The 13,469-nt window shown below is 37.6% G+C and overlaps 1 protein-coding gene across 12 annotated transcripts in view; it reads left to right on the plus strand.

Annotated features, from left to right (window-relative positions):
• Positions 1-13,469, plus strand: part of arvcfb (ARVCF delta catenin family member b) — a 282,072-nt gene that overhangs the window by 199,542 nt on the left and 69,061 nt on the right. For 8 of the 12 annotated variants that reach the window (XM_065250329.2, XM_065250334.2, XM_065250330.2 and 5 more), the window contains 3 exons: positions 341-361; positions 1,398-1,526; positions 6,586-7,205. In XM_065250329.2, the coding sequence (XP_065106401.1) occupies positions 341-361; positions 1,398-1,526; positions 6,586-7,205 (770 nt within the window). The remainder of the gene's footprint in view (positions 1-340; positions 362-1,397; positions 1,527-6,585; positions 7,206-13,469) is intronic. The other 4 variants (XM_065250338.2, XM_065250336.2, XM_065250332.2 and 1 more) reach the window with 3 other exon arrangements.

The raw sequence follows: 13,469 nt of genomic DNA on the forward strand, positions 1-13,469 counted from the left end.
ACAGACAAAAGAGTTGTGTTTATCTGGTGTGGCTTACAGTAGTCAGAGAGTTCCAGAACAAACTAGCATTGAATTCCACCCAGTCAGCTCTTTAGATATCATACAAGAGTCGCATGACAGACTAGTGCTCGTGTACTATTAAGACAACTCAGCTGTTTTTATATGAGGGTGTGTTAACATTGGAGTACAATGCTAAACAAATCTAAATCTAAAAGTTTGTTTTACTACTAAATCTTTCATCCAGATATCAGAAATTTGCTTGTTAGTTAAAGCTTTTAGTTCAATCCATTTATTGTTTATTCTTGATTGCCCTTTACTTTTGTTTTGTATTTCATAAAAGGACAATTTGACTAATATTAAGGTGAGTTACAATCTCTACCTCACGTTGGCATTTTCACACGCACATGCTGCCCTTTGTCAGTCACCATTATATGTAACCATTGAAGCTGAACAATGTCTAGCATCTTTGCCACTTAATCACTGCATATAGCTTCAATTTGCCCAGCGGTCACCACCTCATGCCTTAATGCTGTAATACTACAGTTAAATGCATGCACAAGCAATTATTTAATTATCAACTAATCTGCACACACTTTGTAAGACTTAGTGGAAGGAAGTAAAAGGTAAAGTATAATCCTGCTGAACTGGGTTTTCCACCGATAACCTATTCACACATAAACACACTAAGGAATAAAAGTAGTGTGCACATATAAGTTGGTGTTTCTTTGAACTTGTTGGTGTATTTGTGGTGATATCAGGGATGTGTGGATGAGCTCATAGTCATAGGAAAAATACCCTTTAAACAGCACGTAAGCATTTGAAAGCAAAACCAGCCACCTGAAAACCAATCAATGATTTAAGGATAGTTCACTAAAAATGCAAAATTCTGTCATCATTTACTCACTTTCGTGTTGTTACAAACATGTATGAATTTCTTTGTTTTGATGAACACAAAGGAAGATATTTTGAGTAATGTTTGTAACCAAACCAATCAGCAACCCCATTGACTTTTATAGTATTCTTTTTTCCTTGTTTACTAGATAATTATGCTTTGCAATATAATACACATTTTTGCATTCCTATATTTAAAAGAGTCATTTACCCACATACTTTGGAGTAAATAGGTAAAAATAAAAAAATTAAGCTTATGCATTTAAAAAAAAAAAATTTCAATGATAATTTTGGAGCCGCCGGTGGAGTTTAAGGGGTTAAAATACTCTGGCCCTGAACTGTTCTGGATTGTTAGCTATATTTTAGGGAAAATATCCCTGCTTTTTAAACATTCAGACAGGCTTTCATTTAAGCGTTTTCTTATGACTCTTATGAGAGCTGACAGTTTCATTATAACTGTGCTTTTCTAACTCATGCCTCCTGATCTGACATAACTTTCACCGTAGGTGACCAAGGTGGTTAAAACCATCACACGCCGAACCTTCCAGCCAGTGATGCTGATTGAATCCAAACCTTCTACTCCCATACCCACACCCATCCCTCCATCGACGCCACCACCATCTGATACAAATCCAGTAAAGAGTGTTTCTGTCTCCCGTTCCTCACCTCACTAACCGTGTCTGTAACAGCTGTTGTGGCTGCGCTGTGTAAAACTAAATACCAGAGTGATCATTAAACCCTTACAGAACTGTAAAATCTGGCCATGACGCCTTCATGCACTTTTTAACAGGCGAACGTTAGTAAACACAGCCGGTGCTGTAGATAGACACCTTCATTAAAGGCAACAGTAGCCTTGGTGGTTAAGCTCAGGCTAAATATAGACCTCAGTGCCCTTCCACCTTAAATTAAAGAGTCTTTAAACCTGCCTGCTTCTCTCACACAGTATCCGATTCAGACAGACTTTTGTACCCTATCAGAAAAAATGGTTAAAATATGCAAATAGCTGTCACTGGGGCTGTGTACCCTTTTAAAAAGTACAGCTTTGCACCCAAAGAGTTCATACTGTATATTAGTACCTTAGAGGTACATATTGGGACCATGTACATTATATTTTCTGACAGTGTACATTATGCATTTTATCAGTTTTTGTTGAATCGAACCCATGGTTTTGATGCTGTACAATACACTCTAAAAACAAACAGTGCTATATAGCATCAAAAGTGGTTCTTTGCTCGTAATGATAGAAGAACCGTTTTTAGTGCCATATAGCACCGGTGAAGCACCTGTGTAGAACCAAATAGGGGCCATATAGCACCACATATGGTTCTACATGGCACTATTTGGTTCTACACAGGTGCTTCACTGGTGCTTCACCGGTGCTATATGGCACTAAAACAGTTCTTCTATGATTACGAGCAAAGAACCACTTTTGGTGCTATATAGCACCGTTTGTTTTTAGAATGTAATAATGCAGTGTAAGTCTACAAAGTAACTGTATTTTATTGGAAAACAAGACCTCTAAATGCCCATTCCTCAAAAAATATTTAACTTTTTATTAAACTATAGGGAGAAAGTGAGAGAATCGTTCAACATTGATCAAGATGTTCAATACCCTGCTGCAGTATTTACAAAAGTTCATCCAGTGCTTTATTCCTGATATTGTTTCAGAGGTGTACTGTGAAGAAGTGGCGTGTCTTTAAAAATAACCTAGCAGTGAAAAAAAATTTTTTGAATGATTTTTTTTCAACTTGCTTGCTACAAAAAAGTATGGACGAAACTTGATTTCTGCATCTCACAGCCAAAATGATGGTGTCTTTTTTAACATTCTGCTTCATGCTAACTTCATATGTGGGTTGTTCACACTGACAGTGATTTGCAATGACAAAGTGACCTGAAAACATTCATTTTTAATAGGCGTCATGAGCAACTGACATGACAAAGTACAAAGAACTGAATTTATGTGCTCCACCTCATGATATAGTTGGACACTTCAGTCCATTAAAAGATAACCGCGCAGTGACCTGTAAACCTCACACAACTAAATCAATGTCAGTGTAAAAACCTTTCATGAGAATGTGTACTGACATTGAGTTCAGTCTGACTAATAAATGAATGAATAATAACATGTCAGAGTACTCTAAAAATAGCTGCATACTTGAATAAGTGAAAACATCTGAGATCATACCATTCTTTTCCCTTTATAGACAGAAACACCTCCCATGAGATATTAAGCACTGACAGCTGTACGTGTGCCTTATAAGAACCCACACACAAATTCAAACAGTCATGCTTCATATCCATTGACGATTCATTTTTATCAAGCTCATTAATTTCCGAGATGAATTTACAGTCATGGACACAATGGCCATTTAATTGCACTACAGAATTTACTGGGCAGCAAATTGGTTTCTGTATCAGCACTGAACCTTTAGGAGCAGAGGCCGTCTATCCTCCTGACACATACATTCGGTGAAATAAGGTAGTGGATTTAGACTCTGATGGGAACAGTGATTTATTTTAGTTGAGTCATAAAGGCACTGATTGTCCAGTGATAGACACACAGAGCCAGAACATCAGTCAGTCGATATTACAACATTCATTCAATCATCCAGATTGATTTACTCTTCTCATACACACTTTACTGTCTTACATGTTTTGTAAAGGTTTTTATTTATTTTAAGGAAGAGTGTGTTAGTCAGATTAGTGTTTTTTTTTATAAAATTTTATCTAACAATTTGTTTACATTACTCTCGCTACTTTTTGCTTTGTGTAGTATGTGTGCTGTGCTGAATTAAACATGCATGGTATGACAGTGATTTAGCATACCACCGTTGAAAACATTTGTTGTATTATTTGTATTGCTTCACATAAACATTAGACAATATGCAGTACCGTGCAGTACTGTGTTTTAAAATTAGTTTTAATAAACATTTGTATATATTTTCCGGGTCTCTTTATAAAGATACAAATAGAAAGTAAAGGAAATATGTACACAAAATTAAAGAAAAATAATTTTCAGCTTCTGGCAAAAGTCAGTATTTGTGACTTATCTTGGCACTAAAAACTGTACTCTTTTAAAGAGACTGAAGTCCTGAGGTGATTCAATTAAATTAGAAATTTTAAAATAGGGTTTCGTTTCATTTAAGTTTAAGAGAGCCTGCAGGCTCATGCTATTTCTCAGGTGTAACTAAATACAAAAATTAAAAGCAGGAAAAAAAATAGTTTTTCAATATTTTACTATGTTCTTACCTCAACTTAGACGAATTAATACATACCTATCTTTTTTCAATGATGTGTGCTTATCTTTGTACAGCGTGTCGTGCCTGTTTTAGCATTTAGCCTAGCCCCTCCATTCTTTAGGATCCAAACAGTGATGAACTTAGAAGCCTCTGTAACAACTGACTCCTGACTACTCCCCCTCTCGCTCAAACAAAGGTCTTCCACCATACATTTGATTAAAGTTATAATTTTGTATCCCGTAAAAAATCGCCACGTTTTATTTTGTGCCACCATACTTACTCGTGTAACTACTCAAGTAACAGTCTTTAAATAGGTAAAACAAGTGTTTGGTGGCTTCTAAATTCATCCATGTTTGGATCCTAAGGAATGAATGGGGCTAGGCTACATGCTAACACATTCACAGTGTGCTGTACAAAGATTAAGTGCACGCATTGAAAAAAAGATAAGTGTGTATTAATTTGTGTTTTCCTTTAAATACGGCATACAAATGTCCTAAATTGTCTGGTTGTACACTCTAAAAACGCTGTGTTTTTTCATTCCAGCGTAGGGTCAAAAAGGAACAAACCCAGCATGGGTTGTAATTTAACCTACTGTATGCTGGACTGCTTCAACCCAAAATGTTGCTTTGCTTCAACCCAAAATGTTAGGTTGTTTTAACCAATTGTTGTCAAACAGAAACATTTTCTGTGTTAATTTGACCCAACGGCTGGGTTTGTCCCTTTCTGACCCAACACTGGGTTAAAAATAACCCAGCATTTTTAGAGTGAAATCTAATAAAGAAACTAAATAATTACAGTACATATGGTCATTATAACATTGCAAAAACAACAATCTATTAGTGGCATGGTGGCGCAGTAGTGTATATTGTACATTTGATAAAATGTCAAGTTATTTTTAACCCAGTATTTGTTGTAATTTTACCTGCTGGGTTGTTTGAACCCTTTTTTGGGTCAAATACTGTATATGAAGAGTTTGGTTCCAAAACGCGATAAACGCCATGTTTACCAAAATCAGTATTGTATCTGGTCAGTATTAAAAAGTTAATTCTTAATTTTACGCAAAATCCAATATCCCCATGATATATGCAATAAATCCGCTCAACAAATCACAGCGCTCCATTCCACGTATTGTAAACAACAATGACAGCTTTGAATACACACAGAATCCTAGTTTTCTTCATCTACGTTGTACTTTGTGATCAACAAACAAACAAAAACAAAATAATACTTTAATGGCATTGATAAACCTGTGGTGGTTTTCGTAAGCCATCGAAATCTAATAATTACTGTGAGAGGCACTCGGGCAACAGACAAATGCCGGCTGTTGCTTGTTCTCACATAACAGCATCAAGCTTCTGTCATGCTAACACATTGACCCCAGGGGATTTTATTAAAAACTTTACATTATTTTACTTTGAGTCAATGAAAACCAAGCAGGACCAAAACAATTTACAGCTGATCGCTGTCAAAAAAGTTCAGCGATGACAGCAGCAATGACAGTGTTCTTAATAATGACAAAGTGTTTTGATTAATTTCATTAATGTTTATTTTTTTTAACCAGTGTATACCACTAGTCAACTAAATGAATATAACATGGCAAAGATGAATGCACATTTATATATTGATTCAATGGATTTATTGCATTTATTTTGCAGAAAAAATAATCAGTTTTTATAATAAATCTTTGAAAATCAAATTATGAATTAGAATTTTTATGTTATTATAAACTAAAGATGATATGTGAAAGTTTGTAACAGAAAATAGTGGTTTTCATCTTGTTACTTTCTTGGTATAGAAAACACATTTTTACCCAAATTAGTCAAAATGGATTTATTGCGTTTTGGACCCAAACTCTACATATAAATTTTACGGCTTAATTTATCCCAACAGCTGGGTTCGTACCTTTTTTGACCCAATGCTGGTTTAAAAATAACCCAGAATTTTTAACAATGTACTGTAAAGCAGGACCCTAGTATTTCATTATCAGCATAGCGTAGTTCCTTGTAATGGACAAAATATGTATACAGTAGAGAAATGTAACTGATAAAAAGAACTTTAATGATGAGAAACAGAGATGGTTGTTAAAATGCATCCATTTTGAGTTCCAGCTGTGTCATTATGGATCAAAACAAAATGTTTTGAGGGACTGGAAAAGATCTGCAGTCACTTCGTTCAGCCAACTCTCAGTGTGACACTTCACTTCCCTGTCGATATTAGACCACTAAATCAGTGTACTGCATTTCACACATAAATGCCTGTGGTTGTTTTTGGTTGGTGTGGTTTGAGCAATCTGACATAACGGCTTTCTGAATGGCTCCATATCATGTATATATGTCCTGTCTCAGGGCATATAAAGCAGACGGTGACTGGCTTTTGTACACAAAACCATTATTAAAGTCATTATAAAACTTGCTCTTCTTCTGATTTGCTGCTGTGGGTTTTTCCATCATTACAGGTGACTAAAATGGTCAAGACAGTCACGACACGGACAGTCCGACAGGTGCCGTTGGGTCCAGATGGCCTTCCTCTTCCAGAAGGTTCATCTCCACTTGGGAGCTACACCGACTCCATTGACCGTCGCTATATGAAAAACGGCGACCGCTTTATCACGCCCCAGGCCACCTCCACCCTCACGCGCTCCTACAACAATTACGTCGACTCCTACAACGACACTCCAGACAGCCAGTTTCGTCATTACCCGCTTCACGATGGCTACGGGAACGTGACCGAGAACTACGGAAGCCTATCGCGTGGAGTCAACTACAGGCCCTACAGGCCCTATATGGCCGCTGGAGGATACCGACCGGAGAACAGCTACACGCTTCCCATTCGTAAGGAAGACTATGGCCATATGGCACAGCCGCAGGTCCCTATGGGCAGTAGCACTGTGGATCTCAATCGTTCTCAGCCCGAACGCTTCCAGCCTGAACCCTACGGCCTAGAGGATGACCGACGCAGCCTCGGCCCAGATGACGAAGAGCCGTATGACCTAGAGCCCGATTATTCCACAGCTAGCCGTCGCACGCTGCCCGGACGTACCATTCGAGAGCCACTGCGGAACGGCCCGCGTGTAAGGTAAGGCTAAATCATGCTATTGATTTATTTGTTTGCTGGTGGTTTGCAGTGCCTTTGTTAACTTAATATGTGTGGATGTTTGTAAGCAGCCTTAATGTGATTGCCAATTTGAGGTATTCAAATGTGTTGTCCCTAAAGAAACACAGAGGTAGAGGTTTTAATTTGTGCAATGAAATGTTATTGCTAAACAGGTCTACAGTAGTTTTAAAGATTTGTAAAGGTGCACTGTGTTATTTTTAGGAGGATCTCTTGACAGAAATGCAGTATAATATACATAACTATATTGTCAGTGGTGTATAAAGACCTTACAAAATGAACTGTATTGTTTTTATTACATTAGAGTGAGCCGTTTTTGTCTACATACACCGTGGGCCCCCTTACATGGATGGCACCATTTTGCACCGCCATGTTGCCCTAAACGGACAGACTGCACTACAAAGTGTGTTTCGTCACTACGTTGTCTCAGTCGATGACATGTTTGTCCTGTGGCAGCCATAGTAGCTTCTCTATGCATTTCAGAAGGGAGGGGTGAGCTGCGGATTAAGCTGTTGGTTGCAATTCACAATCTCACCACTAACAAACAGCACCGTCAGAAGTATCAAATAAAGATTGGGGAAAAGTGGGGAAAATGAAGATCACACAGTGCTCTTGATTTTTTTTTGTCAGAGCTCAAGCTTAGTTTTCTCTTCTCCCCTAAACTCATCTGAGCTATGTGACATTTATTAAAACAACCAAAACCTCCATGTCCATTTACTGAAAGGCAGTGTTAAACATTAATGTAATGAGTTACTTCCTCTTCTATTAATAACTCAAGTATATTTAAGATGTTCTGACCTTAGCATCCTTTTGTCGGGACATTGAGCAGAGCAATGTCAAAGCTAATGAAAGTTACCAGAAGCAGAGAGGAATGTTAAATAGCCCTTCTTCTTGACCAGTTATCTTTAACTTCTTGACAAATGGATTTATTAAACGTTTTTCTTTCGAGAGAGCAGATATAAAGAGGGAGGATGTCAATGTTTATATCCGTCATCTAGACACAGGAGTAACTCTTGGTTAATCTAAAAAACATTCTTCCCGTACTCCCTTCTTTATTGTCAGTGCATTCATTGATAACAACAGGATCAGCAACTGACAAAGTTCGGTCGGGAGTCTACTGAACCTGACTGAACCTATGAAATAAAAACTCTTTCAGCTGACACATTAGGAAACACGTTTACATTTATGCATTTGGTGGATGCTTTTATGCGACATGTGAAGTAAATGTAAAGCAACTGTGCGTATGTGTTTGGTCATTCCAGGGGATTGGCGCCTATCTGCGTGTTTAATGTAGCACTTCCATTTGGGAAACAACAGTGAGAAGTCTTTTAGGGTTATAATGTTTCCAGCCGCGCTGAAAACGCATTCTTATGGTGTACTTGTAGTGCAAATTGATACTTTTTCACAACTTTGAGTGACCAAGAGAGAACAGCCGTTTCTCAATTCGAAGGCTGCAGCCTCCGGAGGCTGTATATATCACCAAGTCTGTTTATTTCAGTAAACTGAGTTACATTTGCAAGTCATAAGCATATTACAACCAAGCGTGCCGCACAAGCCCTGAAAAGTGAAGCCAAAATGTCTCGATCGCCCCCCCCCCCCCCGTGACTGGTCCCAGTATAGGTCATAAACCTCGCCCCCCTATGTTATTCAATGGGACTTGAGACCAACTTAAAAAATGAATTACAGTTCAATTATCTTTTTTCCGAAGCTGGTTTCTGTCATTTACTGTAGTTTTTATCACACTGATATAAATTCAAGTGTTTGTTTTAAAAATAAGTTTGTATTTAGTTAGTTATTTAATGCTATAAAAGCGGTGGTGTCACGTCATGATTGACAGCTGTGATATCGTGTGATATGCACATTCTGCGAGAGAGAGGGCAGGGTCTTGATTTACTTCCTGCTCACTACTGCGCAGGACTGGTCCCGAAATCGCTACTGCACAGACTCAAGACCCAAGATGTCAGCGCCATATCGGGACACTGATGGCTTCACTTTTCACCAATGGAAGAGAGCGAACAGGCGTCGTCCATCTTTTTTTACTTGCCTCACTGTCCGCCCCCAAGCCAGCGGGTCATCACTGATATCAGTTGCCTTCCCTTGCAAATAGCGAATTAACTCCACGTTTGCGTTAACACGAACCTGTAGACATCTCACTGGGCGAAATTGTCCTTTATATTTTTCATAGTTTGTTTGTGACGTGCACACCTCCGCAGGGTGCACTTCACCACCCTGGGTCACACTTCACCACCGCGTTGGTTATTACAACCGTCCCAGCCCTAATGTATACATTTTATTAGTAAGTGTGTTCTTTGGGATCAAACCCTCAACCTTTTGTGCTGCTAATGCACGTGTTACTGAGCTACAGGAACACAAACATGTATGCAGTCACTGTCACACACATCACAAAGTTTCAGTCCACTGTGTATATTTGTGGTAAAATTGGCATTGATGTCACATCTCTCTGAATGTCAGAGTTTTGGATTTTGCATCCATTTTTAACATTTGCAGTATAATAGACTTGGGCAAAAATGTGCTAAAGAATGCCAAATATTAATATGTTAATTAAGAACCTATTGTTTTGCAGTTTGGAAACCAACAATCGGTAAACTGCCAAAATGATGACATTCAGCAAAGAAATGGTTGCCAATGTTTGCATGGATTTAAACACAGATACTGTGCAGTTAGTTTGTCACAAAAAACCCAAGGTCTCTTTCTGTCTGTCTCTACCTCTCTCTATCTCTCTTTATCTCTATGGAGCTGTTGTTGTCAGGGTGATTTATAGTCTCTGGTGAACACTGCCAGACAATGGGGTTGTGTCGTCTCCAGCCATATCTCTAATGGTTCATCTCTCCTTGCCTGATCCTCCTCGCACCTGCCACCAGTGTCACGGTAGAGTAGCCATAAGGTTGTTATGCCAACATTTCTCTGGGGACCACCAGGAACCACTCCCAGTATGTGTAAATACTGAAATTGCATTAGTTTAAAAGCATACAGCCAATCCTATATGTTTTATATGGAAGTAAAGCTGCATTATCTTTAATAAAACTGTACTAAGGGGTGATAATGTAGGGCTTGATAATAAACCTAAAGTTATCTTACACAACACATGAATACTTTATTATTATTTGCAGAGTGCAATTACATTGCAATGTCTGACGATGACTACGTTAACATGTACATCAATAAAGTGATTATTTCTAGTCGCAGCACAAAGTTTACGTGACTCCAGCAAACCTCTTCACTCCTATTTACATGCATTTTTTATTTTTCCGGTTATTTGCTAATAATTGTGGTTATTATTCACATTGCCCAATGCACATGCACTCACATTTAAATTACAACATGTTCATTCTTCAAAAACACATGCACACTTCAGTTTGTGCAGTATAGATGTGATTAAAGTGTTTACATTGGCACACGCCACGTTTTAATACGATTATACTTGCTTAATCACATTATTTAGTTTGAAGTATTGTGTTTAAATAAGATGATGTGTAATCGCAATATTTCAAAATTGCATTATAATCACATTATGAGGGTGCATGTAAACATAGTCAATGTTGCCCTGACTGATATCAGTGTGTCACTTAGGAATAGTTCTGCGCAAAACTCTTTTGGTATCATTAGATATGTTGTTTTTGCATTGGTATAGTGATCATATATGATTATTTCTCAGTCTCTTTAATAGAATACAACCAGAAAATACAGGAATGTGTATGTAGTATTAAAAACAGTATAAAAGTATAAGCTAAAGTGTCAAGTATTTACGGTAAACTCCCCATCCTCTTGAGCAATAGCAGGCAGCTGCAGGATCTCTTAAACCCAAATGAAATTAAATCCTAATTTCTAATTCTAATCGAATGACTTCAGGACTTCAGTCTCCTCAAAAAAGCACAAGATGTGTTTTGTGCCAAGAGAAGTCACAGTAAATACTGACTGATGCCTGAAGAAGACATTTAGTTCTGAAAATTGTTTTGTTTTTAATTTTGTGGTCATATTTTCTGTATTTTCTGTTTGTATCTTAATAAAAAGAGTGAAAAAAAAATATGGATGGACATTAAAACTTAGCTAAAACAACAAAGCTGGTGGTGGTGGCCTAAGACTCGCACAGTACTGTAGTTATGTTATACCTTGAACCTTTGTGAGATTTATCTTAAAGTTAAAAATTTGTGCCTTGTTTTTAGTCTGCACTGTAAAAAATACTTTGCTGCCTTAATTTTTTTGTTGAATCAACTCAGATTTACAAGTCATTTCAACTTACTATTATTTATATTGACTAGAGATGAGTTATTATAACTACAGGTGAGTTGTTATAACTTATAAAATTAAGTTGACTTTTCACAACTATATTTTATAAGTTGTGACAACTCATCTCTGTTGACATGACTTGTAAATCTGAGTTGATTTAACCAAAAATTTTAAGGCAGCAAAGTATTTTTTAAATTCAAAAGTAATTGACGCTGTTTCAGTACTGTTAGCTTCTTTGAATGATGGTAACCGAATGCGCTAATATTTTCCTCTCATTTTCCATTTATGGATCGATTCTGAGGCACAGTTATGTTCCCAAAAATAAACAAACAAATAATTCAAAGAAGGAAAATGATAGGAGGCAGTAATGAGCGTATAACCATGTGGTTTTTGTTTGCAACAAACACACACACATTATTTGAAAATGAAGAGGTTTAACCATTATAGACACATAGATGCTGTTGTAAATATCTTCAGAGCATCATGTCTAGTCGAAGTGCTCTTCACGTGCTCCCGAATTCCTGTGTGCGCAAAATGACGCCAATTTAAATGCAAATCTTGACATTCCTGTTGACAGACCGCAGTGTTTTGCATGCATCCGAACTGTCTAAATAGTTTCAATCTGCAAAGCCCTTATTGCAAGAGAGAGAGAGCGAGAGAGACTAAAGGGAAGAGATGAAGCCTGAATGATTATGCTAATGATGAATCATTTGTTAGGACCTCTCGTCTCTCACAATGAACCTTTCTCCTGGTCATATCCATTTTCAATCAGCACCTGACACCATTGCGACATCTCTTTGATGAGTTCTGCCAGAAACTCTTTGGCTCTCGGGCCGCTATATATTTCCAATACACCTTGTTTGGCAGTTAAAGTATAAGCCGGCCGCAGAAAACTGGCAGGCAGGATCTTAATTACTGCTCTTAATCAGCAAAAACCAGATCGGTCTGGTTTTGTGACACCATTAAAGTTGCCCTCTATTTGCTGGTGTTTAAATTGGGATGTGAGGACCGACATTAAGGGTATGCCAATCTTTTAGATCTTAGACAATTTAAACTGAGCCTTTAAACTTCAAAGAGCTTGGCTTGACTTATGGTTCCAGTTAAATTGAAATTGAATTGACTGTTTCTTGAATCTTGAATTATTTGGAGCTTTTCAAGTATTTAGAAAGGTGTTTCATGAGTGTGATGAGATAATGAGATGACCCCTGCCCTATTAAACATAACAAAAAGCTGAAAAGCTGAAAAAGTTCCCATTAACTCCAGAACAGAGCCAAGTCTTTCAACACACGGTCATACTAACAACAAACATCTGTATGACCTTTATATATCCCTTTACATATTAGTTGTTCTGGTTAATGAGATGAGATGTGGAGGGATGAATTTGTAAAGCAATATCCATGCAGGTTTGCATCACAGGTTGAACCTTGCCAACAGGTCTGGCTGTGGTCACCATTCAGACATTTCGTCACATAATGGTTATTTCGTTATTCTGACACTGAATGGTACTTGGATGGCTGCTCACTGGATGGCCTTTTTAGAGCAATAAATAATTTCCAGATTTACCATGCGGTCAGAAACCACTCACTTAATTTGCATGAAATCTGTGTGTATGTTACAATAATAAAACAAATGCTGATGGTTATCAGTGGTGACTGGGGCTTGGACGTTTAAGATATCTATCTGCTTGAGCAGAGTAATAGGTTTTTATTGCATTTTATTATATTGTGTTATTTAAGTGTAGCGCAGGTATGTCTGTCTTGCATCTAAATGCTTTAAAGGCCTGTCAGTTCGCTCAGAAATACCCATGGCTTACTAATTCTCAGTCATTCAAGTACTGATTTTATCTAATGTGCTTGAATGGAGAAAGAATGAAATCTCTTTTGGCTAAGCTTTTGATTCAATAATTTCAGCTCGCCAATAAAATCTTAACAGTGGTTTGTTTAGGTTATGCTGAACTATTTTACAGGCATGTCCAGATAA

The sequence above is a fragment of the Paramisgurnus dabryanus genome, chromosome 5 (assembly GCF_030506205.2).
Source record: "Paramisgurnus dabryanus chromosome 5, PD_genome_1.1, whole genome shotgun sequence".
Taxonomy (NCBI): domain Eukaryota; kingdom Metazoa; phylum Chordata; class Actinopteri; order Cypriniformes; family Cobitidae; genus Paramisgurnus; species Paramisgurnus dabryanus.